Here is a 26,678-nt window from a genome sequence, read left to right as displayed (position 1 = left end):
AAGCAGACTTATCATTCATTATTCACTATCACTATGGTATCATCTGTGCATGTGTCAGTGGTGTTTGAATTATGGGATGGGACACAGTCATAGGTGTGAAGGGCATACAGGAGAATGTTTAGGACACAGACCTGATGGGCACAAATGCTCAGTGTTACAGTAGTGGAGTGGTGTATTCACATTCTGACTGATAGGGAGTGGTTTGTCAGAAGGTCCAGGTGTTGGTTGAGGTCAAATTCAGGGATGAAACCATTTTGATGGGGAATATTGTACTGAATGCTGCTCAGCATCTGGACATGTTTTTAAGTGCTCAAGTTAGGTTAGATTGGTGTGAAAAGCAGTTGTGTTCTCTGTTGATCTGTTGGCACAGTACACATACAGGTGGGGATCAAAGATGGTTGGAATAATGTTTTGTATGTGTGTATTTTAAAGCACTTTATAGCAGGGCAGAACCTTTTGGATCTGGAACAATGGGGGCAGTCATGAGGCATTTGGGGACAGCAGCCTGTCACAGAGACATGTTGAAGAGACAGGTGAATACCTCCTCTAGCTGGGCAACATAGTTTTTCAGCTCTTGCCCAAGAATTTTGTTGGGCCTGCTGGAGTTCAGCTGGAGTTCTCCTGGAGTTCATGCTACTGACCACCTTTGTGATATCATGTGCCTGTAGTGTCAAAGGTGGGTCAGGTGCTGTTGGTTGTGCTCTGGTTGTTGTTCCCTTGTTGTTTATGTCAACAAATGAAAAGAATATGTTGAGCTCCTCTGCTAGTGAAGCATTACCATAATGTTGGGTTGTACTATTACGAAAGCTAATAAGGGTTTTGCCATCCCTGATTTTTTGCCTGTGAACCATTTTAGCATGCCTTGTGCCCTTTTCCAAATTGGTCCTGGCACAATGTATGTTGCAGCATCTCTGGACCAATAGGCTACATTCCATGCTCTCAGTAGATTCAGGACCTTACTGTCCATTCAGGCCTTTTGGTTAGGGAAGATCCGAACATGCTTGTTGACTGTCATATTAATGCCAGTCCCATGTCTGGATATTTGCTCTGTTGCTGTGTTATGGCTGGTAGTAGCTCATCCAGTGCTAGCATTCCATTTGCGTGTGGTATGATGTGGCGATAATAATTATAACAATAAAGTCTCTTGACAGGTAGAATGACCTACATATGAGCATGACATACAGATCAGCTACCACATTAAAACCACTGACAGGTGAAATGAATAACATTGGTCATATTGACATAAATCAAACAAAAATAACAGTAATGTTGCTGGGAATTGTGTGTGTGTTAAACCAACAACAAAAAATGCTCATATTTTGGTCTTACTTTCATACCTTAGGGGTCGATGTCTGTCCACCTATGATTTAACAGAGACTTAAACAGTTGTAGGAGTTTTTGTTGCTCTGAACTTAGCGACTTGTAATGACTCTGCTCCATGTGTATGCGGAGGAGCTACACAGGTACAAGTGGACATGACACAGGAGAGGAGAGAAATGCAACCATTAACACAGACATCATTGAACAGATTTCAAGTTGAAAGTTCAAAACTGGCCCATGGGATTAGACATTCAAGGTTCAAAAACCTCTGTAATTCATTCCATATATAAGGAGTAAAAGAGATGGCAGTGTTTACCTGGTGACTAGAGTTAAACAGGACAGAGATCTGAGAGCAGTAGTTTAAAATGTGAGGAGACCTTTCTAAATGAGAATGACAGAAAGTAGTTTTCTTGTTGTGAATGAGGACCAGCCTATGTTGCCACTTCATACATATCAAAACTAATTACCACTTACCTGTCTCTAAAATGAAATGACTGTCTTAGACCTCTGAATTCACTATTAAAGCTGCTGTGCCAATACCAGATTTCTATGCTGAATCACCAAGGTGTGGCACTTATGGGAGAGGGGACATTTCCTACATCTAACCAACATATATTCACTAGTTGCATTTTCAGCTTTGGCATATCCCAGAAACACTTTGAGGCAACATGACTGACACTGCGGTTTGGCTGGTGTAAATGTGTGTGACTGGACTGCTTTACGTACTGCTGGAGCTGAGTGCTGGCTGCCAGTTGCAGCATGATAGCATGGGAGTTGTGGGAGGTGCGATTCAGGGGCCCCTGAGAAGAGAGAGAAGTCCCCTCCTGCTCTCATTTCACCTCTTTGTCTTTCTTGTCAACTGCTTAACCCCTGTAGTTCAGCCCAGCTCAACAAGCCCCGACCAGCCTGATAGTCAGAGCTGTCTTTTCACATGCTAATCACAGCCACATTAGCACAGATGTGGGTGTGTCTGTCTTTTAATAACAGCCAATACACCACCAGTGTTTTCCTATTGTGCCTCTGTTGTTGGATGGTTTCACTTCTCTATCCCTTGGCCCATCTCTACCTCTCACATTCACATGCTGACTTTAAGAGGCACTCTCTGTTTCTGTTATAGTGCCTGCAAGGCCTTTACAAAGCCTCCATGTTTCCCCCATCAGAGAGGTGGTGGTGCTGCAGAGCAATGTAACAACATGTCATGGTGTATGTGTAAAGGACTAGTTCCACAGTTTGTGATAAAGGCTTATTTGCTTTTTTCTGAGAGGGAGATTTTCTGAGTGAGACTGTAATCAGTCTCATGTCTGTGTGTTAAGCACAGAGCTGGACATAGGACATGGTTAGCTTAGCATAAAGACTGTTATCCATAGTGTTACCTTCAGCTGGTGCAGTGCAGCAGGAGCTCTGTGTTTCCATCATGAAATGCCTCTCAGTGTGGCTGTTCAGCTGAGTGCATGCTGGGGCTGGATAACAAACATGGATGGACATTCCAGAACCCCCATTCCACACTAGAGACTAGAGATTAGATTGCAATTAGAACATTTAGATCAAAAAGCTGAGCTCTCACTTTGTGACCTTCATCCAGAGCTGTTAGTGTAACTGTTAGTTTGTTAGTGGACTAAAAACTTGAGTGGATAGTATGACATACAGTTAGTGTCTGCTTTTCTTGGAAAACTGACTTTGAATTGAAAATCAATGCTGAATTAAAGAATCGGAATCACATAGAATGAAATCATGAGATTTCCAAAGATTCCCTCCTCTGAAGCATCTTATTCATCACTTATCAATCAGAAAACATCTCTGGCCAATGTGCACTGCATAGATGGTTGGATTGATGACTTGTACTACATATCTTCACAGATCCATTTGCCTCTGATGACCTGAGACCTGACCCAGGACCAGTTTCAGACCAGGTGCTGATGCTAAGGGTCTTGATTTACTGCATTTGGGTAGCATTGGGTCTAATATGTTCAATACCTGAGTGGATATTATAGGAATGGAATACAGGGTGTATCAGCTCTGATCTACCTGATCACCCGATCTGTGCTACCTCACAATCACCACAGAGAAAACATTATTATCATACTAAACTCATGTGTTCTATCATTCAGACACTGTTTAGGACCAGTAGCCTACATAATTTATGCTGTTAAATACAGTTTTTTTTTTAGAGCTGGAACATTTCATTTTCAGTTAGCTGATCATTTTATTCTTGGTGCAGGAGGTGGAAACATGACTTTTATTATTATTATTTATAGACATATATCTTTGCTTATAAGGAATAAATAAATAACTTAAGTTTCTATGACGGTGGCAGTTCTGTGTGGAGTTTGCATGTTCTCCCTGTGCCTGCGTGGGTTCTCTCTGGGTGCTTCGGCTTCCTCCCACAGTCCAAAGACAAGCATGTTATGTTAATTGGTGACTTGATGAATTGCCCATAGGTGTGAATGTGAGTTTGAGTAGTTGTTTGTCTGTATATGTTGGCCCTGCAATGGACTGGTGATCTGTACAGGGTGTACCCTGCCTCTCGCCCAATGTCAGCTGGGATAGGCTCCAGCACCCCTGCGACCCTTAACGGATAAGCAGTGTAGATAATGGATAGATGGATGGAAGTTTCTATGACAGCTGTTCTTAGGACACATTATTATTATTAGTAGTAGTAGTAGTATTAGTATTATTTTGCTGCTCTTTTCCACTGCAGCTACTTGCTAATTGATTTAATTAATTGATAGTGCATCATGTTGGTGTTCTCTGTCAGGGTCTGTTCAGGTCGACCACAGTTTGGATCAATTTTAATCATCCTTGGCTCAGTTAGTGTCAGCTCTTTCTTCTCTGAAAATGAACTAGTGCCTGTCACTTTGGAGTCTGTTTTCTCTGGGTCTGCTTGGGTGAGGACCTCTATGCTATCCATTTGGAAGAAGACATGTTTGAATGTCTCATTTTCCTCCAACTGGCAGTTCCTAACACTATTGTTTGTTACTGTAAAATAGTCAAATGCTTGTTTTTACAGGTGCAAGTTGGAGAAAAGCTGCAGAAATCAACCTGCACAAGAAGACAGGAAATCCAGACTTTAAATGTTCTTGTTGCTGGGAAACATGGAATGATAAGATGTAGCTTTACTGTACTCTTAACTACACTACATGCTGGATACTATGTGTACTATGTACTACTACTGTACTGTATACCTGTAGCATAATCAGTGTATGATCAGTGCTGCAGAGCTCAGTACGTGGTGATAATGAGAATAGAACAACTTCAGCCTCTCATAATGAGAATATACAGTAACTGCACTGTTCTATTTATATGAGCTTCCTTTCATAGTTCTGGAATGTTCTGTCAGCTGTGTGTGTCTGTGTGCGTGTCCTACATCCAGCCTTAGTGTTCTAACTGGGTCACACCAGAACCCAGCTGCAGTACTGCAACACCGGCTAAGAGAGCATGTGCGGACACACACACACACAGCAGAGATGTATATAGCAGAGCAGAGACAGGGAGCTAACTGTGGAGACTCTGTGTGTGTGTGTGTGTGTGAGTGTGAGTGTGAATATGTGAATATGCGAGTGATAGCAACAAAGAGCAACCGGGGATGCGTTGTCGTGGCAACCCTCTCGGCAGCCCGCCCACCAGCTTGTATGTCGGTGGGCATTACACAGTAAGGGAGGAAAAAAACCACGGTGCAGAGTGAGGCAGTGTGTGATTGGTCACACCCCCTTGTCTTTGTGTGGCGCAAGGAATTGTGGGTAGCCCTTGACTGAATGCTCATTTGTGTGTGAGTGGGAAAAGAGTGTGGGTGTGTGGTGTGTGAGAACAGAGGAGGACGACGCCTGTGTGTGTGTGTGTGTGTGTGTGTGTGTGTGTGTGAAAGAGTGAGTGTGTGTGTGTGACACAGAGAGAGAGAACGAGAGAGAGGGGAGGAGCAGTATGTGTGTGTGTGTGTGTGTGTGTGAGAGAGAGAAGGATGAGCTTGCGAGAGGGAGAGACAGAGAGAGAGCAGCGCTGCCATCGAAAGCTGAAAGGTTTTTAACTGGATTCTGTTTTTACTAAAGGAGAGGATCACTATCAGCCAAGGTACGAGTCTGTCTGCCCACCTGTCTTGTCTGTCTGTCGTTGGTTAGCCTTTTAGCAGTAGCTGCTAGTTAGCATTAGCAGCATAGCGTCACAGGTCTACACACACACACACACACACGGGAGGAGGTGATGGTGATAGAATGATAGTTGCAAGGGTTGCTAACACTGTAGCAGAGAGAGAGATTACGGAGATTTATAAAAAGCAAGAGAAATTGTGAGATGGAAGGAGAGAGAAATGAAGGGTGAGGGAGGGAGGGAGAGCATGACAAAAGGAGGGGGTGTGGTTTAGTGCTGTGGACAAAGGAGGCTGGCTGATTGTTTACTACCACTGCAGAGAGACATGAACGATCAATGCTCCTTCACTTTCACTAGTGCTTGCTCTTTCTTTTTATTCTCTCATCACTCTCTTTCACACAGCTGTTATCTCTCTCCTCTCCCTGTACATCATCCTTTCTTGCCTCCTCTCTGTCAGCTCTGTCTGTCTGTGTGTTGGTCAGAGGAGTAGTAATGGAGTGAGCAGGGCTGGAAGCTAACGGCTGCTGCTGCTGCTACAAAATGTCTCCTCTGTACCTCCAGCTCAGTGATTTTATTGCCGATAATGGATTAGACAGAAATACTCATGCTGATGTAGATTCTGAAAAGCAACAGTGGGGGACGACATTCACTCTATACTGATGCCATGTGTCTGTAATGAGGTCCTACAGTATGTAGGTGAGCTAGCTGCCTGCTGTGTGACTGTGCAGTCAGTCTGTTCACAGCAAATCAAGCAGCAGTAAGTTCGATGAACACATTTGTTAAACTGCCACCAAAGGAAGTAGGGCTGCACAATATTAGGAAAACATGTGACATCACTTCAGTATACAGTGTTAATATATTTCTGCTTTGAATTGAAATGAACAGTGAGTAGGCTTTGTCGACACTGAAAATATTAAATGCATTACAGGGGATCTTTTCAAGATCACTGGCCCCACCATTGTAACCACTGGAACATTACTTTTAGTTAAGAGTAAAAAATTGCACTCTTAATGAAGAAAATGATTCTTTTGCTGCTCTCTGCCTTTTCACACATAACCTGTGTGAGGTACTGTTCTCACGAGGGTCAAAGCCTGTGCAACATTCTGCTATATACTGGTGGAAAATATGCCAAATTAATAGTCCGTTGTGTGACGTATAAAATATATTGACAACTGAAAGGATAACTTATTTTGGACTTACTTTGATGCGGACAACCACCGTTTATTTTCATTGCAACAGCTATTGACGGTGTTCGGTATTGTCCGGTGTTCCAGTTTAACTGGTGATATTTGTTTACGTTTTTGCTTGCTTTGCTCCAGATGTTGCTAACATGTTGTCGGTCTCAGATTCGTCATTTTCCGGTAGAGTAGCCTACCGTGTGCTTGTTTAGTGTGACGGGATATTGAAGACCTCGCCGAAAAACACATATACATCACCAGATAAAATGCATATCCGTTTCAACATCACCTGCAGTCGACAACCCGAAACATGAAAATATTTAGCGAGTCCCATGACAGGATTCGAAACGACGAAAAACTTCAGTGACATATAAACCACAACCAGGCGTCTTTCCTGTTAGGCCACCGGTCTGTCCATTAGTCTCCTGCAATAAACAGGCTAGCACTTGTACCGCTGTAAAATGATAAACCAGCCTGGTTCCTTGTTAAGCTTTAGGGCTGTGTCCATTCTCAGATGACTGATCTCCTGCTTATCTAAGGGAACATCCACCACCTCCTCCTTTAAAACCATGTCTGCCAACTTTAGCAAGAAAGAAGCTGAGGATACATGGAAGCTTAACAAATCTAGCAGTGTACTTTTGAGAACCGAGGACAGATGAAAAGCACAGTCGCTTACTTTATAGACATTAACGCCACACGAGAGTCCGCTGTGTTGATATGGGTGAGCGATAAGATAAGATAATCCTTTATTAGTCCCACAGTGGAGAAATTTACAATGTCACAAGCTGTGTGTTTGGTTTTGTAAGGACAATATCTGTCCACTTTTTACCAAAAACCAAAAGAACTTTCCTTTGAGGTTGCCACACTTGTGTATCCTTCATAACACCAGGGTTTCGCCAGGCCTTGTTAGTCATTTTTTAATTATTTTTATGCTCACTATTAAGTAAACAGGGACTGTTTATGTTAAGTTGTGACTATCACCAGTTGACATGGGCATGTTTCATGAATCAATAACAGGTGTTAAACGGCTGACAGATTAACCAAGATTTATACATTGAAGGTACGGCAGCTAGGAGGCAGACCGGTGGCCTAACAGGGAAGACATCTAGTTGTGGTTTATAAGTTGCTGAAGTGTTTCGAATCCTGTCGTGGGACTCGCTAAACATTTATTTATTATTTATTTATTTATTGTGCAGCATGTTTCAGGTTGCTAACATGTTGTCGGTCGCAGATTCGTCATTTTCCGGTAGAGTAGCCTACCGTGTGCTTGTTTAGTGTGACGGGATATTGAAGACCTCGCCGAAAAACACATATACATCACCAGATAAAATGCATATCCGTTTCACATCACTGCATCGACAACCGAAACATGAAATATTTACGATCATGACAGACTGTTCAGTTGTTGACTGCAGTGATGTTGAAATGGATATGTATTCTATCTGTATGTATATTGTTTTCGGCGAGGTCTTCAATATCTCGTCACACTAAACAAGCACCCGGTAGGCTCCTCTACCTGAACATGACGAATCTGCGACCGACAACATGTTAGCAACATCTGGAGCAAAGCAAGCGAAAACGTAAACAAATATCACCAGTTAACAGGATCACCAGTTAAACTGGAACACTGGGTCCATTGTTGATCAATACTGCACGGATTCCCTATCAGTTATTTAAAATCAAAAACATTAACCGAGTAAAAAAAAAAATAACAGAGTTATCCCTTTTTACCCATAATATATAATGCAAAAGTTTAGTTTTACCTCCGCTGTTTCACTCAGTGTTTGATCATATGACTTGGCTCGACTTGCATATTAACATTTAACACGACTCCGACATAGAAGCAGACATCCCCGGGGGAGTTGAGTCATGCTGACTATTTCAAATAAATTGCATTTGTTGGATCGTAATGTTTGTGCTTTATTGTTGTTTAAATGTAGACTGTGTGGCTGTTTATAACATATACCTGGTAGTTGTTCTTTATAGCCAGAATTCCTGAATATGAGCAGACATATTGACTGTCAGAAAAAAGTAAAGCATAATCTCTGCTCACTACCTAACTCTCCATGCGCTTCTACATCAGCTTATATCATCTACACAGGGGCGGGCATCTAGGGGAAATGGCTCCATCTGATTGGCCAAACATTTATCGCAGTTCAAGCAGTCTTTGCGACATGCATATCGCGCATGTTGGTATCCTGATAACAATAAATTTTTGATAAATTGTGCAGCCTTAAAAGGAAGCAAATGTGGCTTTATTGGGACCAGTAGGTAGCAGCGGTCGTCAATAGAAAACAGCAGTAGAACCAGTAGTAGTAATAGTAATGATAATGTTGGTGGTTGTTCATTAATACTCAGTCATTTTTTACCACTTGTCTTATTTTGTCAAAGGGACACTGCACAGATTTGAGTGTGTGTGAGTACTACTCAACCTGTGTGAAAACAGTTTTAAAAGTCCTGAACAGTCTCCCATATGAAGTGCTCTATTAAATCAACATATAACTGTTTAACCCTAAAATCTCAGCTTCAGAATAATTGTGATGGTTCAGTGTAACAGGGAGAATGGAGCCTGTGTCATTCGAACACCTGTTGTCGCTCTGTATAACTTTGGTGAGCAGTGATAGTCAGGTGATAGTCAGTAGCTTAAATGGCTGGAATCAGGCCCAGCATGTTCGAGAGTAATACTGAACTGTAGATCAGTTAAAAAGACTTAGAAGACATTAAAAACTGGCGCTCTGATATCCAGAGGAAAGCTTGAAAATATCAAGAATTAGAAACAGAGTTTGGAAAAATGCTAAATGAAGCACTGGGATCAGCCATAAAAGAATCACAATGTCCTGACTCTCTGGAGAAGCAGTCAAGTCTGAGAAAACTAACCCTGATGATACGATGTCATCAGCCTCAGATCAGATCCCGATGGTGCTCAGTCAGAAGGTTTTTGCTCTTTCCTGAGTGTCAAAGAGTAAAAATCTGTGAAACAAGCTTCATGTTGATTTGACCAGTCATTGTAGCTTGGAGCTAGTTTCCAGTCATGCTATCATCTCAGCTAAATGCTAAATGCTGACATCAGCATGTTAAAATGCTTATGACAGTGCTAACATGCTGCTAGCAGCTAGCGTAGCATGTTAGCATGCTGACGTTTGCTAATTAGCACTAGCCACAAAGTAGAGCTGAGGCTGATGAGTGTCAGTTTTCATAAACCAATGTGTTGGACATATGTTGACCTGATGATGAGGACTAATTTGTAGTTTATTCTTCTTTATTAGTCCGACACGCACCATCCTGCTGCCACAAATACTCACTACAGCACCAACTGTGGATTCATCCGCCACATAAAATAGTACCTAACAGATTAACTATTACCTCCTGCTTGATAAAAACTGTAGTGAGCAGCCGTTTGAGGAAATGACAGAGCTGTTTTAAAATGAAACTTTATGTTCGTGAGTGGTTCTTAAAGATTAATGTCCTCAGTAGGAACCAGTGGACCTGGAGCTGAGAGACAGAAGAGGGAGGTCTGAAAGTGTTGACTTACTGAGACACACTGACAAAGATTGTTTTGGTCTTTTCATGAAAAATATATAGTAACACCAGACTTGGTCTTTATAGTTAAATCTTATTTTGGCTTCACGTCTGTGAAAGATACATCACTGTGTGTTTGTGTGTGCGTGTGTGTGTAGGTCTGTGTTGTCAGGTTCATTCGTTTGGTTCACTTCAGCTCCCACCTTCCATCCATCCATTAGCTATACAACTTCTCCTAGAGGGTCAAAGGGTGGCTAGCCAATCCCAGCCAACAACTGGCAGGAGGTGGGGCACACCTGAACAGGCCAGCAGCCAGTCACAAAGCTGACATGCAGACACAAACACCCATCACTTTGGACTGTGGGAGGAAATCAGAGCACCCACGGGAAACCCACACAGACTCCACCCAGAAAGGCCCCAGTCGGGCACTTGGTGTAAATAATTGAATGTAATTGCATTTGACCAGTTTGCCATGATTCACATTTAATGTGGGTTGGAGGCTGGTGATGTTCAAGGTCTCTCTTGTTACATATTTTGCTGTATTTTCAGCCACATTTGACCATATTTCTGTTCAAATGGTCTGGCAGTGAAAGAGACAACATTTTGATTCGAATTTTTTTGCAGATTGTTTTGCATTTTTGCCTTTAAGGGTTAGTCAACCAGTAAGTAAAGAGATGGCAGGAAATCAGGGAAGAGAGGGACAGCATAACATGTGACAGATGCCTGGGCAGACACTGGGGATATTAGTAGTAGATCTGAGACACAAAGCTAGATCATGCTCAGGTTCTGGCTCAGGTTCTGGTTCTAACAATTTCTAATGCAGTATCTCTCACCGTAACCTTCAACCCCTAACTGAGTTCTGTCTTTTCACAGGTGATGTGTCACCCATCAGTATGTCCCCCATCAGCCAATCACAGTTCATCCCTTTGGGAGAGGTATTGCTATTGGCTATCTCTGCTATGAACTCTGCCCATAAGCCTGTCACTCAGGAGGCCCTAACTGAACACCTGCAGACATGTTTTCCAGGTAACACCAGCTTACACGCCACCACCCAACACTACCTACCATCCCTCTGTTTGTTCTGCTTCACAGAAAACCTGGGATTATTTGGATTAATACTGTAACGAAATGAAGTCTATTTGTTATTGCCGTTTCTTATCCTAACATATATACGTGCACTCCCAGTACATCTATTGAAGAGCTGGACACTCCTGTTAATTTATGTATCTCTGTATCTTTATTTAGTCAGGCCATATTTGACTATATTTAAGAGGTGCACCTCACTTCACTGCATTTATCTGATTGCTGTAGTTACCAGTTACACTGCAGATGAGGAGTTTGGTGTTAGTCATTTAAGCAATATTAACTGAGAGGGTGTGCTTTAATGTCTTTCAGTTGATGCTTGCGAAACTTGGCGCAAGCGCCTTGGTCCTGACTGCATCACTGTCGTGCTCAAATGACGTTAAAGCACACCCTCGAGTTTAAAATTGCGATTATACAACTATTACCAACAAATAAAATAAATGTATAATCAAAATCTGTTCATGTTGAGGAGCAATTTGCTCTCAAAATTAAAAGGTTTTGGTGAGTGTTTTTCCCGTTTCCATGGAAACACATGGGGTCTGACTATTATCTGGAACACAATCAGTCACATCAGTGGACTCCTATGTGTAATGGAACTGAGTTTATCACTACGGCAAATAATCAGACCCTTAGTAACGACCTAGCAGCAGAAATGATTTTTTAGTCCCAGAGATGAGTGAACTCTGAACTGACGTTAATGCTTTATCAAGGTCTCGGAATTTACTGAACTAAATCAACAGCCTGCTGCACAAATGAATGCTTACTTTTAAGGAAAAACTCAGAAATTAATGTTCTTCATCCTATGAGGGCTGACTGATAGGTTTGTTTCTTGTTACATGTATGCACAATTCAACTCTCTGAGTGACTGTAAATTTGAAGTTAATAACTTTCGTGTTTTTCTGTTTTGGTTAATTGAAAATTGAAAGTCAGCTCCATCTTAGAGTGTGGCCAAAAGCAGGATGGGATAGGAAAGAGGCAGGTAAGGTTGTAAACAGAAAGTGGAGGAGCTAGCATGGTTAGCAGGCTAACAGCAACTCACTACAGCTAGTCAGCATCTCTCCCTCTCTGCTGCTTGGATTATTCTCCTGCAATTAGAAAACAAGAATATTCAGAGCTCCCCCACCCCACATCCCTTCTCTGATTGGCTGGACATTTTCTATGTCAAAGTGTTATCAGTTTGAACTCTGTGAAGGAGGGAGGTCAGTCTAGGACTGGGACTGAATATGTTTCACCCTGTTCCACAAACACCTGAAGGGGAAGTGAATTTTGGTCTCAACCAGGAGCCAAGCATGAATGAAGCAGCAGATGCCAGTGAGCTGACATCAAGTAAAACCATGCTCCATTATAACCTTAATAATTTTGTTGGAGAGACAAACTAAGGCAGATGAGGCACAGTTTAGTTTTGCGTATCACAATTTAACTCACATGTGGGGTTGTCAGGTAGCCTCTTGTGGTCCTGGTCATGATGGCTGCAAAGGAGGATGTCAGGGTCATATCAGAGGTGATGGAGAAACGACCCAGAATGGTAGTTTATTTTAGAGGACTTGTTGTGTAGTCCTGTACTTCAGACCATCTGTAGTGCAAGTATGACCAACAGACATTACCAAGATACCACAGATCTTCACCTCAATTTGTGCCATTTAAGCAGATCTGCATCAGTGTGTCTCCTGACCTCTTGCCCTTTACCTTGTATGTTACAGATAAACTGGTAAAGCTACTTTTACTTCACTGAGGGTTGAGACAATTACACACACCTTCAGCCACACACCTTTAGGAAAAAGGGTGTCAGGATGTAATCCTGGGCAACTTTGGCCCAGCAGGTAGAAAAGATTGGAGTTTTGATCCTGGGGTCCTCCTGTCCACATACCCAGGTGTTATTAGGCAAGACACTGAACCTCAAACAGCTCCTGATGGTCAGACTAGCACTTTGTATGGTATCTCACTGAGTGAGTGAAATGGAGAAAGAAATGGAAATGAAAAAATAAGACACATTTGTGAAGTGGTCAGCACTGTCACCTCACAGCAAGAAGGTTCTGTGTTCTGTGAAGACCCTCTTAGGGTTTTGGCATTTATATCATAAGTCACAGAACTTGATTGCTGATGTGGGTCTTGGGTGTGGGTGTGGCAAAATGGTTAAGGTAATAGCAAATTGTTACTAAGAAGCTAAAATAACAGCTGTCTAACTGGTTAGTTTGCCACTAATCTCAAAATTTTCACAAATTGCTGTGAAACCCACCCACTGACATTTAAGATTTCTGTCCAGCAAGATATTGAGTTTACTGTTCTACAAACAATATACAAACAGTTTTGTTGTATTTCTTTTTTCTTTAACTCAATTCTTCTCATGTCCTGAATTTATTCTTTTACCAAACAATAAAGTAAAAAATTCTGTTATTTAGTAATAAAAAGAACCAGTAACAGTCTGAGCCAGACTGATAGGGGTCTGGATTAATAAAGATAAAATCCTAATGATACCCATCCCTACAGCTGGTTAGTGGCTTCACCTTGACTTAGGCAGATGCTAAGAGCAAATCACTGTTCAAATCACTTCACTATAAGCCTTGTTTAACCAGTGATTTTTTGTGATTATTATTTTTTTATGGCACACAGTGTGATCAATCTCAAAAATGTTGATTACTTTATTTTCTCCCACATTAAAGGGCAACTTCAATCATTCATGTAGATTTTCATAATAATTTTACCTTTAAAATACAACAATGCATTGTTATTTCTGTAAATTGTCTATTTATTACCAAAGCATTCAGTAATATAGTTAACATGGAAAAAAATATGAATATGTTGCATTGAATGACAATTTAAACATGTTCCTAACTTTTTGGCTGGTGCTCCTAAAGTTTTCAGTAAGGAGCACCGGTGCTACTAGAGGAAAAGTTAGTCTGGAGCCCTGAAGAGGATTAAGCCCCTCTAAGTGTCTGTCTGTGCACAGGGCTGCCTTCATGAATGATACAGATGTGAAACTGATAGATACACTAAGAGATATTTATGTTGTTTGTTCTGTGTCTAGTGGTCATGCAATTTTAGAACTATGTCGTATGACTCGCAGGTTGACAAAGATCCATTTCACATCAGGTCAGATACATTTAGTCCAGTTAAAACAAGCCAAAAGCGTATTTGTCAAGTCTGAGCTGCAAAAGGACAGAGGAATAAGCTGCTCAGAAGAATAAGGCTGTATCTGTGCAGGTGGCTGCCTTCATGCATGATACAAATATCCAACTGAGGGGCACAGTATGCAATTTTTAAGTCATTTGTTCTGTGTCCAACAGTCATGAAATTGCAAAACCATGTTGTACGACCTGCAGTGAACCAGCTGCTGCCAGTCTCTTGACGGGCATGGGGTGAGAGGGCCCAACACTGCTTGCGGCTTTAATTTTTGTTTTGTTTTTTCTGTATGGAGTTTGTTTTATTTGTGTGGAGTTTGTTTTCTTTGTTTTCTCTGTGTGGTGTTTGTTTTCTTTGTTTTCTCTGTACGGAGTTTGTGCAAGGTGGTGCAAGGAACCTTGTTTTTTAGTAGAGATTACCAGGGCCCAAGCACCAAGTGGTGCAAAAGCCCTATTGGAATTGCTCAGATTTAAATTTTTCGTTATTATTCTTGTGGCAAATAAATCGCCGTTTTGAGGGCCTAAACACACTTAAAAACTCACAAAACGTTGCACACACGTCAGACCTGGCAAAAATTTATTTAAGGGGTCTTGTGCTGCAAAGTGGCTCAATAGCGCCCCCTGAAATTTTCAAAAACCCCTGCCATCAAGCTGAGTTTGTCCTAGGTAGATGAAATTCAGAGCATTTATGTAACATGGTGAGGTCTCAAAAAGTCTTTTGACATCATGACCTAAAATCAACAGGAAGTCTGCCATTTTGATTTTAATAAACAAAACTTGCTAATTTTTTGTCAAGGCCATGGCTGTGGCTGCATCTCAAATTTCAACGTCTCACCATGAAACAGGAAGTTGCATTTAACTTGCTGTAATACAGCCATACTTTGCCCCAAATTTCACAGGTTTGATAATGGCCTCAGCCTGAACACAGCCACATGTCAATATACATATAAAGTTATAGCACCACCTACTGCGAACAGGAAATGACATATTTTATACTTTGACATACTGTTACTAGCACGTTGACCTGATCCACTTCAGATTTGGTCAGGAAAGCCTTAAGTCCTTCATGATGCCTTGTTGTCAAAATTTTAGCGATCTTGTGAAGGTGGGCCTGTGGCACTGTGGCAAATTTTGATGTTTCACCATGAAATATGAAGTTGATGTAACTCATGCATATGTTGTCTGATCTGCTCCAAACAAAAGTAGAGACAAGTGTCCTGACCCGAGGACATCTATATGCCAATATTCAATTATTAACATACCACATCTTACAGGCAACAGGAAATAGCATTTTTTTATTTTGATGTACTCCTCTCTCCGGGGTTGCCACATCCACTTCAAATTTGATCAGGAAAGCCTTAAGACCTTCATAATGCCTTATTATAAAAATTGTGAAGTTTCCTTGAAGGGGGGATGTCTGCAATGATGTGGTGGATTCAGTGCTTCTCCATGTAGCGGTAACTCAGCTATACAATGTCCAGTCTGGCCCAACTTGATATGTTTAATAAGAGTCCCACCCTGAAGACATCTACATGGGTCTTGCTCATGGGAGTGGCAAAATGGCTCAATAGCACCCCTTGGAAATTTTCAAACCCCTTGCCATTGGGCTTAGTTTGTCTTAGTTGGACAAAATTTGGCAGCAATATGTATGCCAGGATGTATAAAAAAGTCTCTTAACATCATGACCTAAAACCAACTGGACATCAGCCATTTTAATTTTAACAAACAATTTTTTACTTTTTTTGCCATTTGGGGACGTATTTGAATGAACTTCTGCTAAAGATTTTTTCATATCAACCTCAAATTTGGTCAATTTAATCTTAAAACCTATGTGATCTAAAGTTATGAAAAGCTTTCCCTGATGGTGATAGGTGTGGTTGTGGTGGAACCTCAGATTTTGATGTCTCGCCATGAAGCAGGGAGTTGAGTTAATTCGAATACACTTTGTCAAATCTGCCCCAAATTTCACAGGTTTGACAACAGGCCTCTCCTGAACACATCTATATTCCAGTATGAAGGTATAGTCATAGCGCCTTAAATCTTTCTTGCAGTTATTCTCTTATTCTGCACACTACAGTGCCAAAAAGGATACTGTATTGGCCATAATATAAGGTAATATTTTTATTTCCCTGAAACTTAAGTTTAAAATCTGGGTTGGCTTATATGTTAGGGCTGTACAATCATGCTTCCATTCATTGCGACAGCTATTCTTTTTTTGTACTTTTCATGTACCAGTGTAACTACGGTACTTTTGACTGTTGCGCTGTGGGCTGTTTATTGGCCCCAAAAATGTTAGTTCAGTTTAACCTGCAGAAGTTTGTGAAGCTGCTGTAGCATGTTCTGATGTCACAGAGGAAATAAATTCATACTGAGTTCGTAATGAGTGAAAACTATTTCACAGCAGTAAAGACGTCTCTTGACAGAAATGAAATGTGGGTAAAATCTGTCAAACAGCCAAGAGTTACAGCTGTCACAGGCTATGAGCTCTGAAAAAACTGTCAGATGAAATAATTATGCAAGAGGAATAAGAGTGAGAGAGGGATCGACTCACTACAGTCACTCAGTCAGCTGATTAGTGGTCAGTGGGAAAGTGAGTGGATCTATTTATTCACTTTAAATCTTGTTTATCCAGTGTTTTTTGTATGTTTTTGTATGTAATCACTCACAAAAGTGTAAATGATTACTTCAGGACACAGCATGCATGTCATCAATCACATCACAAAACATTTTTAGCTTCAGGATGTCGTTGTATTTTGTGAATCAGAATACATCGCGCCACGGTGCATTGTTAGGCCCCTATATGTTGTACGACCTGCATTAACCCCTTGGCTGCCAGTCCTCCGGCAGGCGCGGAGCCCAAAGGTCCATTCAATGCTGCTTGCAGCTTTAATTTATTACTATGATAGTTAAAGTCAGATCTACATGAAGTGATACTGTGGCTAAATATTTAAATGAATTAGTTCATATAAATAGAAGTAGTGTAAATGATGGGTTTGATATAATTAAGGATATGTGAGTTTACATTGCAACAGTGTAGCTGGTTGAACAGGCTGAGATTAGTCATTTTGTTTATGTCTACATAAACCACAGGGTTTAAAATATAAAATATATATGTAATCAAAACCAAACAACATGTCATTAAAAAAACTAATTTTCAGTCATCTTTGACTCAACTGTAACTGCAACTGCCAACAGAGACAAATCTGCAGTTTGTTATCTGTGCTGCATTCACCACTGCTAGTTGAGGCTGATGCTTTTTGTCTTCTTTCAGAAAAAGGTCATGTGATACTAGTGTGATGAACCAGGGGAGACTCAAATGCAACCCCAGAGTTTTCAGACTAAAACAGGGCTAGCAGCGTTTCCAATAGTCTCTGTTTTAGGGGCTCAGCAACACCTCTGGAGTAGTGCAGACGCCAGGTGTAATTGTAGCAACAGTGATGAGTTTAAAAACTAAAATGTATTAGTGTAGATGGAGTCATAAACCTTATGAAGGACCGCTGGTCCTTACAACTTTAGAGTGCTGTTATTGGTCAGGTTAGAATAAGTTTTATGTTAGGGTTGGGGTTAGGGAATGCATGATGTCAATGAGTGTCCTCTCAGAGATAGAAGCACAAGTTTGTGTGTTAGTCAGCTCAGGGTTTTCCCTCTTTTGACGACTTGCGTCATGTCAGCAAAGCAACTGTGCTTGTATGATGTAATGATAGGCAACAGACACACACACAGGCTGGTCTTCCTGTAGTTGTGAGGAGACACATATTAACATAATGTGTTCCTTATCTTCTTACCTTGACCTAAACTTCAATATAATCTGAACCCTAATACCAAATCTGAACCCTCAGACAGTTCTGTGAGGACCAGCAGAAATGTCCTCACAAACATCTGTGTGCAGTGTGTTAGTGAGTTTATAATAATGTGGCAGTCTGTGGTTCAGACTTTTCTCAGACTGATTTTGAGGTTAATTTTCATCACAATTGTTTTCACTGACATGATCATTCTGATGTGAATGAAGCCCAACTGCTGCAACAAGTGATATTTTCATCTAAACATAATCTCAGTGAACTAGTCCACTTTATTCTCCGTTACTGTTGACCTAATGTACCCAATTGTACCATCAAATATCAAAAATAAACTCATGTGTCTGTACTGAGTATGGATAATTGTCAGTTTGTGATTACAGGGGGAGCTGTGTGCAGTGACTGAGCAGCTTCTGAGGTCTTTTTGTCACATTGAGGTTTTCAGGTTTGGTACCATCATGCCTGCCCTACCCTGTAGTAGGGTTGTCAAAAAAAAATTGATTCTGTTACTAATCGATACTAAAAATTAGCATCAGATTAGATCGCCTCCCCCAGATGACAGTGTACAGTGAATAAATCTCAATTTTGTTTCCTGTGTAATGAAAGCATTAAGCCACTGGATGGCAGTGTCTCAATACCAGCGATCTCAATACCAGTTTTTTTGTCAGTGATGGAGTTGGGCTAAAAAAGTAAATAGCACCAAAATGTCTAAGAGAAAAAAGTTGATGCATAGGGATTTAATGAGAGATAGGAAAGGGAATATGTGATTGCGGTTAATGGAGACAGGCTGGTATGTCCTCTTTGCTATGAGGCAGCAGCAGTGCCCAAGGAATACAATTTACGTCGGCACTTAGACACCAAGCACTATTTATGCTAACCTTAGCCACCGAGAAAAGCAACAGAAGGTCGAAGAATTTAAAAGCAGCCTGCATTCTCAGCAGAATATGTTTGCATAGTTACAGCAAAAAATGTTGCAGCGGTAAAAGCCAACTTTATTGTGGCTGAAGAAATTACCCAAGCTTCAAAGTGTTTTTCTAAAGCAGGTAAAGGTGCATTTTTAAAGCAGTGTATGCTGAGGATATGTGGGCAGGTGTGACCTGACCAGAGACAGACAGAGTCCAGGAACTAGCAGAAGCTAGCGATGACTTTTTATTTAGCTGTTGATGAAAGCACCGATAATACTGATACTGATGAGAGAGAGCACATCTAGCCATTTTTTAAGATGCCTGAAGGCAGACTTGGCAGGCCACCATGCACGGGATGACAAGGGAAAGGGATATCTTCAGTGAGGTGGAGAAGTCTGTAAGTAAAATGAAATTACCCTGGGAGAAGTTGATGGGGCTTATTACTGATGGCGTGCCTGCCATGTGTGGTGAGGGAACTGGCTCGGTTTAACTGGTGAAAGAGAAAATGCATAAAAGCAACTGCCACACACCCCTGATAACTTACCTTTCAAAGCTAGTTATTAATTAATTATTAAACTAATAATAACTGATTGTCGAGGCAGTTATGTCAGTAATATGAGAGTAGATATTTTAGTCTATAAGTCTTACAGTAACAAGTGGCCCTTTGAGGTCACAACCACAATGCTGATGTGGCCTAGGATGAAATTGAGTTTGACACCCCTAGCGTAGTATCTGAATGACTGACACCCCAGTCTTTATATGGAATTTCCTTTTGGACACAACCTGCATTTGGCCATTAACAAAGGTCTGGTCATTTTTGTCCCTGCAATATCGAAAATGGTATAGAGTATTTTTCTTGGTATTGATATCAAGTTTGAAATTTCTGTATCATGGCCACCCTAGCCTGTACAGAAACCACAGGTAGGTCTTATCTTACCACTTACCACTTACCTTACTACTAGGAGACCTTAAAGAGCTAAAAGTTCCAGCTTAGAGTTTCCTCTCAAACTCATGAGGAAATCAAAGGAGAACATTAAAATGAAAAATTGTCCCACACAATTTACACATCCACTGAAGCAGGGTTCAGCTTTGACCTCCTGTACCGGAGATGAAACGAGAGACGTGGCAGCTTTTCATGTATGCTCACTTTCAGTTTTACAGGCAGATCAAATCAATAGCTGTGCAGCTTAGTGTGGACCTCAACTCTCACCAGCTGCCATTCACATTCGTCTCATCACTGACAGAAGATGGCTGCTACAAGTTTTCCCCTGATGCCAGGTGTTGCTCTACCACGCATCTCGATGTGTTTTACATTGAGGAAGTGTGAGAGTGTTGATGTCAGGATGAACCTGTCCTGAATCCTCCTCTTTCCCTCTGCTTGGCTGTCTTATCATCAAAATGGAGAGGAGAAGGAATGGACAAACGTGTGTGTGTATGTGTATGTGTGCATCCATGCGCGTGCGCAGTCTGTCTGTCTGCATGGTGTTGCATCATTCTGGCTGGGCTGAAAGGCTGTTATGATGTAACTGGCAGTAATACCTCCAGACTGACAGAGGGAGAGAGAGCAGGAGATACTGAGGAGGGGGGGGGTGCAAGAATAGAGAAGCAGCAGACAATGAAGAGAAGAAAACAGTAGGGTAGACAGAAGCAGACACACTGTCCTCTGTCACTCACAGGTTCATAAACCTCACCTGATGATTCCCTTGTAGCTGCTTTGAGTTTACTGATACTGGACAATTACACTTAACACTAACTACTTCTACATGGCTAAAATGTTTGGGATGTTTTATATCTTGTGTAAAGAAGAACTAGAGACAAAGCCTCTGTCCCGCTCTGTCTTATATACATATGCTAAAACCCCTATTCATGTGTTAGCATCTTCATTTGATTTACTGTAACCTGTTTGTAGGTGTTTCAAAAGAAAATCTCAGCAGCTTCAGCACAAACGATTCTCACATGAACAAAAAACTGTGGTTCCATTAATTGAACAGTGCAACATTCAAAAAGAAATCTTTCTGAGCAGGCCTTCTTCTCAGTACACTTCAAGATGATCCATTTGAATGAAAAACACATAGAAAATAAAATAGATATATTTTAATAAAGTAGACCCCCCTGTTCACTATGAGGTGCCACATTCTGGTATTTGAGCTCTAAAATGTTCACATTAAAAAACTGAAAGAACATTAAATTCCTATTTGTATACTCAGGTTCTGAGTATACAAATACAATTTGACAGGTTTAAAGCATACTGAGGCCTTTACAGTCTCTCTATGGAGGAATGCAGGCTCTACTCAGATTAACTCATACAATAAAAAGCTAGTTGTTTGTGTGTGCTGAGGTTTCTGAAGCTGTGCAGTATATATACACGTTCTTACTTTAACCTTAAAGATCTGGATATATTAGAAAATTGTCATAGTTTTTGAAGTCTTCTATTTACTCCTGCATTCTTACATGATTCTCTAGTTCTCTGTCTATCTTTTGTTCTATATAAACTTATGTTCTATATTTTTGTTCTGTATAAAAAACACAAAGACAATTTGTTCAGGCTTAAGGCCGTGTCAGTTCAATGCAAGATGAAAAATAGTTTCATTATTAGTCACCTCAGAGTACCTTTGACTGCACTTGCTTTTGGATTTATTTCATAACTTCATTGTTAACAAAATGTCCCTGACATGACATGTCCCTGCTTTAACTGCTCCTTATCTCTTATTCTGCTCAGGTGTTCCTACACCAACAGAGGAGGTTCTGCACCACACGCTAAGCATGCTGGTCCGTGAACGGAAGATCTACCCAACACCAGACGGATATTTTATTGTAACCCCTCAGACTTACTTCATAACTCCAAGCCTAATCCGAACCAGCTCCAAGTGGTACCACTTAGATGAGCGATCCATTGACCGACACCAGCAGCAGCAACATCAGAACCAACAGCAGCATCAGCAGACACAGTGCACCTCCCCTCTCTCTGGCACCATCACCCCGTCCACCTCTGGAGGTGTGCGAGATCGAACACATCCAAAGTCCAGCCAAAACCACAGTGGGGGAGGCGGTGGAGAGTCTTTTTACAACAACACTTACCGTGGAGACGACCCCCCAAGCCACCACACTACCTTGCAGCGCCGGTCCCCCAAAGACCACCGCGAGGCGTATTCATCCCCACACTCCCCACAGACACCTCCTCAACAAACAGGAGGCAACACAGATAAGAGCCGTAGCACCCTCGGGTTTCCCTTCAAGACGGACACGCTAACCAAGCACCGAGGTGGGGGAGGTGGAGGAGGCGGGGGTTCTGCAGAGATAGAGAAACAAGCCGGTGGAGGAAGTGGTACAGGAAGTCGGAAGTTTGGTTTGAAGCTGTTCCGTCTGAGCTTTAAAAAGGACAAGGCCAAGCAGTTGGCCACCTTCTCCGCACAGTTCCCCCCTGAGGAGTGGCCGCTCCGTGACGAGGAGGCACCCAGCCAGCTGCCACGCCATGTAGAGATGGAGATCATCCGCAGAATTAATCCTGACCTTACTGTGGAGAACCTCGCCCGGCACACAGCAGTCATGAAGCGTCTTGAAGAAGAGCGTGCTCAGCGGAGCAAAGCGTCGTCAGCCAATCAGAGCTCTAGGAGTAGGAGAAGTGGGGGTAGACACAGGAAACAGTCCCAGACGAAACTCAGCCGCTCACATAGCAAGACAAGGGCATCCCGGGGCGAGCCAAGCGATGGTTCCCACCTGGAGCTGGCCGACAGGGACTATCGAGCCTACTCATCCTCGCTAGCTCGGTCACCAAGGGAACACGCCCTGGCCATGGAGCGGCAGCGGGCGCGGCTTCACCTGGCACACAGCAACCCCAACATCCTTGACTCCTCTCACCTGCCAGTCACACCAGAGTGGGATGTATCTGGAGAGCTCGCCAAGCGACGCACAGAAATGCCTTTCCCTGAGCCAAGCCATGGTCCATCAGCCCACCACTCCAAAGTCCACCGCTCACACTCCCACACCCAGGAGAGAAAGTCCAGGAATGAACGCAGTGACAAGGCCAAGGAACGTTCTCGATCCATGGACAATTCTAAAGGGCCGCTTGGAGCAGGGTTGATTGGACCACCTGATTATTACGATGACCGGAGCCGTTACTATACTGATGATGGCACCCTGCGAGCCAATCAGAGCTCTTCTCACTACTCTCGTGCCACACCTCCCTCAGCTAAGCTGCCTGGGGATTCTCTGGGGTTGGATGGTGGCAGGAGCCTAGAGAAGAGTAAGAGCAGAGACAGCCTGCCAGCATACTCACCCAAACCACTGCTCACCTCTGTCCCTCCTGATGATTACTTCCAGTGCTCTGGTTCTTCTGATGCTGTTCTCACAGCAGCAAACCCACTGGGAACTCTGGGCAAAAGTAGCCATGATGGATTAAAAGTAGGTAACACTGACAGGCAAACAGACAGACAGACGCCCCATCCTCCAGAAAATAAGGAGGATTTGAAGGTGGGACCTAAGGGTGGCAGCCTGCCTCCAATACCTCTCTCTATCCCTGACCCACTTCTTCCTAATGGACGACCTCCCCACAGTGCCTCCTCTGGTCAGGAGAAACGTAAGGAGATCTTTAGTAAAGACACACTCTTTAAACCTCCTCCTAGCCTCCCTTTACCTGGCTATAGCTCCCTGAGAAAACCCCCAGCCCTCGCCTCTTCTACTCTGTCCTCATCCTGTGATGCCCTTGATTCACAGGAGGCCTTTGACGCTCCGAAACCTCTGGTGGCCACACCATCTGTCCCCCCACAGGGAATTGAACCCACTACCAGTGCTGCAGAAGCCTCCTTCGACTACTACAATGTGTCAGATGATGATGAACTTGAGGAGGGTGGGACTAAAAGTCGAGGAGAGGACGAAAAGACTGGAGGAGGTGTTGTTGGGATGGGAGGAGGTGGAGCAGGCACCATGCAGTGGCTGTTGGAGAGAGAGAAGGAGAGGGACCTACAGAGGAGGTTTGAAAGAACCCTCACCTTCCCTGGTGCTAAAGAGAACCTTCCAGAGTCCAGTCAGAACCAGCAGTCAGCCCACTCTGCTAGACTGGACAGTATGGATTCCAGCTCTGTCACTGTTGACAGTGGATTCAACTCACCACGGTGAGAACATGTAGATACATAATGCATGCTATCAGACCTTATAGCTTCAGACCAGTAGTTTCTGTACCCTGGACTGTTGCAAGATTCTGTAAATGTCAGTGTTTCCATATAATTGTGTTTCAAACTTAAATCAAATTTCTCAAAAGAAACTGTTGATTAGTACATGTAGTATACATATAAACAGGTTTGTGATATTTCAACATTTATTTATGCAGGTTCTTTATATGCAGGTTCTTTGTGTGCAGACTTTATTTTCATCTTCAAATAATCTGCCTGTTATTTTTTCCATTTATCCATTAATCATTTAGGGTATGAAATGTCATAAGAGAAGAATGCAAGGTGACATCTTCAATTGTGTTCTTTTCACTGATCAAAAGTCCAGAATTTTTCATTTTTTGCTTTAAATATAACTAAACCAATTAATCAACTCATCCTTTCAGCTGTAGCACAAGTTGACAATGCTACCAAAGTTGTACTGTATCAACCAGTAAGGTACAATATCAATCATCAAAGTACACCATGAACCACCTGCTATGTATATCATCTAGGGCAGGAAAAATGCCTCCTGCATCATGCAGGCCTCCACCTACCCTACAAAGGGATTGTCTGTCTACCTCCCACCAGGAAAGAGACCAATCACATCTTTTGTCTGTGTGTTAATATCTTATTATACCAGGACCCACAAAATACAAATTTTGTTCCTTCACATGTACAATGAGTTGACTGACAATAAAACCAGATGTACAATACCAACAATTAAACAGAATGTAACTTAGCTGAGCAGCAGTGCCCTCTGTAGCCATGAGTGGTAACTAATTGGGTTGAGTTCTGAGTATGAGCAGTTAAGTGGTTTTCAGTTAAGTGATTTAGCTTGATCCACTGGTGACCAAAACAGCATCATAACATGATGAACACTTAGATAAAAGTCAGTGTTACCATAACTAAACAAACACTTGCTACATTGAGTAACTGACAGTAACAATAGTTAATTAAAGCTGCAAGCAGCATTTAATGGGCCCTTGCCTGCGCCCGCTAAGAGACCTGCAGCTGCGGGGCCCCTGCAGGTCGTACAACGCGGTTCTGCAACTGCATGACTGCCGGACACAGAGCAAATGAGTCAGAAGTCCTTACTGTGCCCATCAGTTGCATATTTCCATCATGGACGAAGGCAGACACCTGCACAGATAGACCCTAAGAGGGGCTTAAGCCTTTGTCCTTCGTCCTCAGACTGGACAATTACCTGCTTCGCTTTCTGACCAAATGTGAAATGGATCTGTGTCAAGCTACTGGGAGGAGTACATTGATGAATAACACATGTCATTTCCTGTTTCCAGTAGGTGGCATTATGACAGTGGCCGAATGTTGGCATGTAGATGTGTTCAGGCCATGACCCTAATCAAACATGTGAGGTTTGGAGCAGATTGGACAGTGCAACAACAACAACTTCCTGTTTAATGGCAAACCATCAAAATTCACCACACCGCCATGACACAGGCTTTCAATGAGGACTCACAATCTTCACAATAAAGACTTGTCATGTTCTCAATGCTTGTCTGACCACATTTGAGGTGGATGTAATCAACCCACATGACATTTCTTCTTTCCAGTAGGTGGCACTGTTTCTATGACTGAAAGCTGGTGTGCAGATGTGTTTAGGCAATGACAGTTAGCAAACGTGAAGTTTGGGGCAGATTGGACAGTGCATGTGGGAGTTAGAACAACTTCCTGTTTAATGGCGAAGGATTGAAATTTGCCATGGTGACACAGCAAGGGCGTCCCATGAAGACTCACAGTCACCATTATGATCTTAATGCTTGTCTGACCACATTTGAAATGAATCAGATCAACTCACTTGATGAAACACATAATTTCTTGTCGCCAATATGTGGCGCTATGACTATCTGATCTGATTCACCTCAAATATTGTCATACAAGCATTAAGATCATAATGATGCTTCATTGTGACGACTGAGTGTTCACGGAACACCCCTGCTGTGGTGCAGTAGTGACTGTCAATCCTTTGCCATTAAACAGGAAGTTGTTGTAACTCTCATCACATGTATGATGAGAGGCCTAGCCTGAACACATTTACGTACCAGGTTTTGGTCATAGCGCCACCTAATGGCAGCAGGAAAAACATCATGCGATCTACCTCAAACTTGTGGAGGCACATCGAACAACTTGTGGCAGGTCCTGACAGGCGCAGAGTGCGAGGGCCCATTCAATGCTGCTTTCGGCTTTTATTTTAGCTGGAGTACTTTGTTTTGGAATCCACATCTGATTAACTTTCTTTTGCGTGGGGCAAGCCTAGCCTTCAGCCATGGTGACAGGCTTAGTATTTTGGAATGACTGGAAAGATGCAGCTCCCCCTTGTGGCAATTCACAATTTCCTGCAAGGGATTAATAAAGGATTCTGATTCTGATTCTGAATTCTGATTCTGAATATAAATCAATACTGGACTGTATGTTCTATCTTAAGCATTGGTATGGATATTAACAACTATTGGCATTCACAATTATCCCGATGATGGAAATTCAATATGATCAAATAATTGTGAGTGTTTTTATT

General features: G+C 42.2%; 1 protein-coding gene across 2 annotated transcripts in view; it reads left to right on the top strand.

The window, feature by feature from the left end:
* LOC108875504 (storkhead-box protein 2) overlaps positions 1-26,678 on the top strand; it is a 69,586-nt gene that overhangs the window by 35,321 nt on the left and 7,587 nt on the right. Inside the window, exons 1-3 of one of the 2 annotated variants that reach the window (XM_018664492.2) lie at positions 5,006-5,385; positions 10,971-11,123; positions 21,718-24,109. In XM_018664492.2, coding sequence (XP_018520008.1) covers positions 10,991-11,123; positions 21,718-24,109 — 2,525 coding nt within the window. In that variant the 5' untranslated portion in view covers positions 5,006-5,385; positions 10,971-10,990. Of the gene's footprint in view, positions 1-5,005; positions 5,386-10,970; positions 11,124-21,717; positions 24,110-26,678 lie in introns of those variants that run through there. The other variant, XM_018664490.2, reaches the window with a different exon arrangement.

The sequence above is a fragment of the Lates calcarifer genome, unplaced genomic scaffold (assembly GCF_001640805.2).
Source record: "Lates calcarifer isolate ASB-BC8 unplaced genomic scaffold, TLL_Latcal_v3 _unitig_5673_quiver_385, whole genome shotgun sequence".
Taxonomy (NCBI): Eukaryota; Metazoa; Chordata; class Actinopteri; family Centropomidae; genus Lates; species Lates calcarifer.
This window is presented reverse-complemented; position numbering and strand designations above follow the sequence as displayed.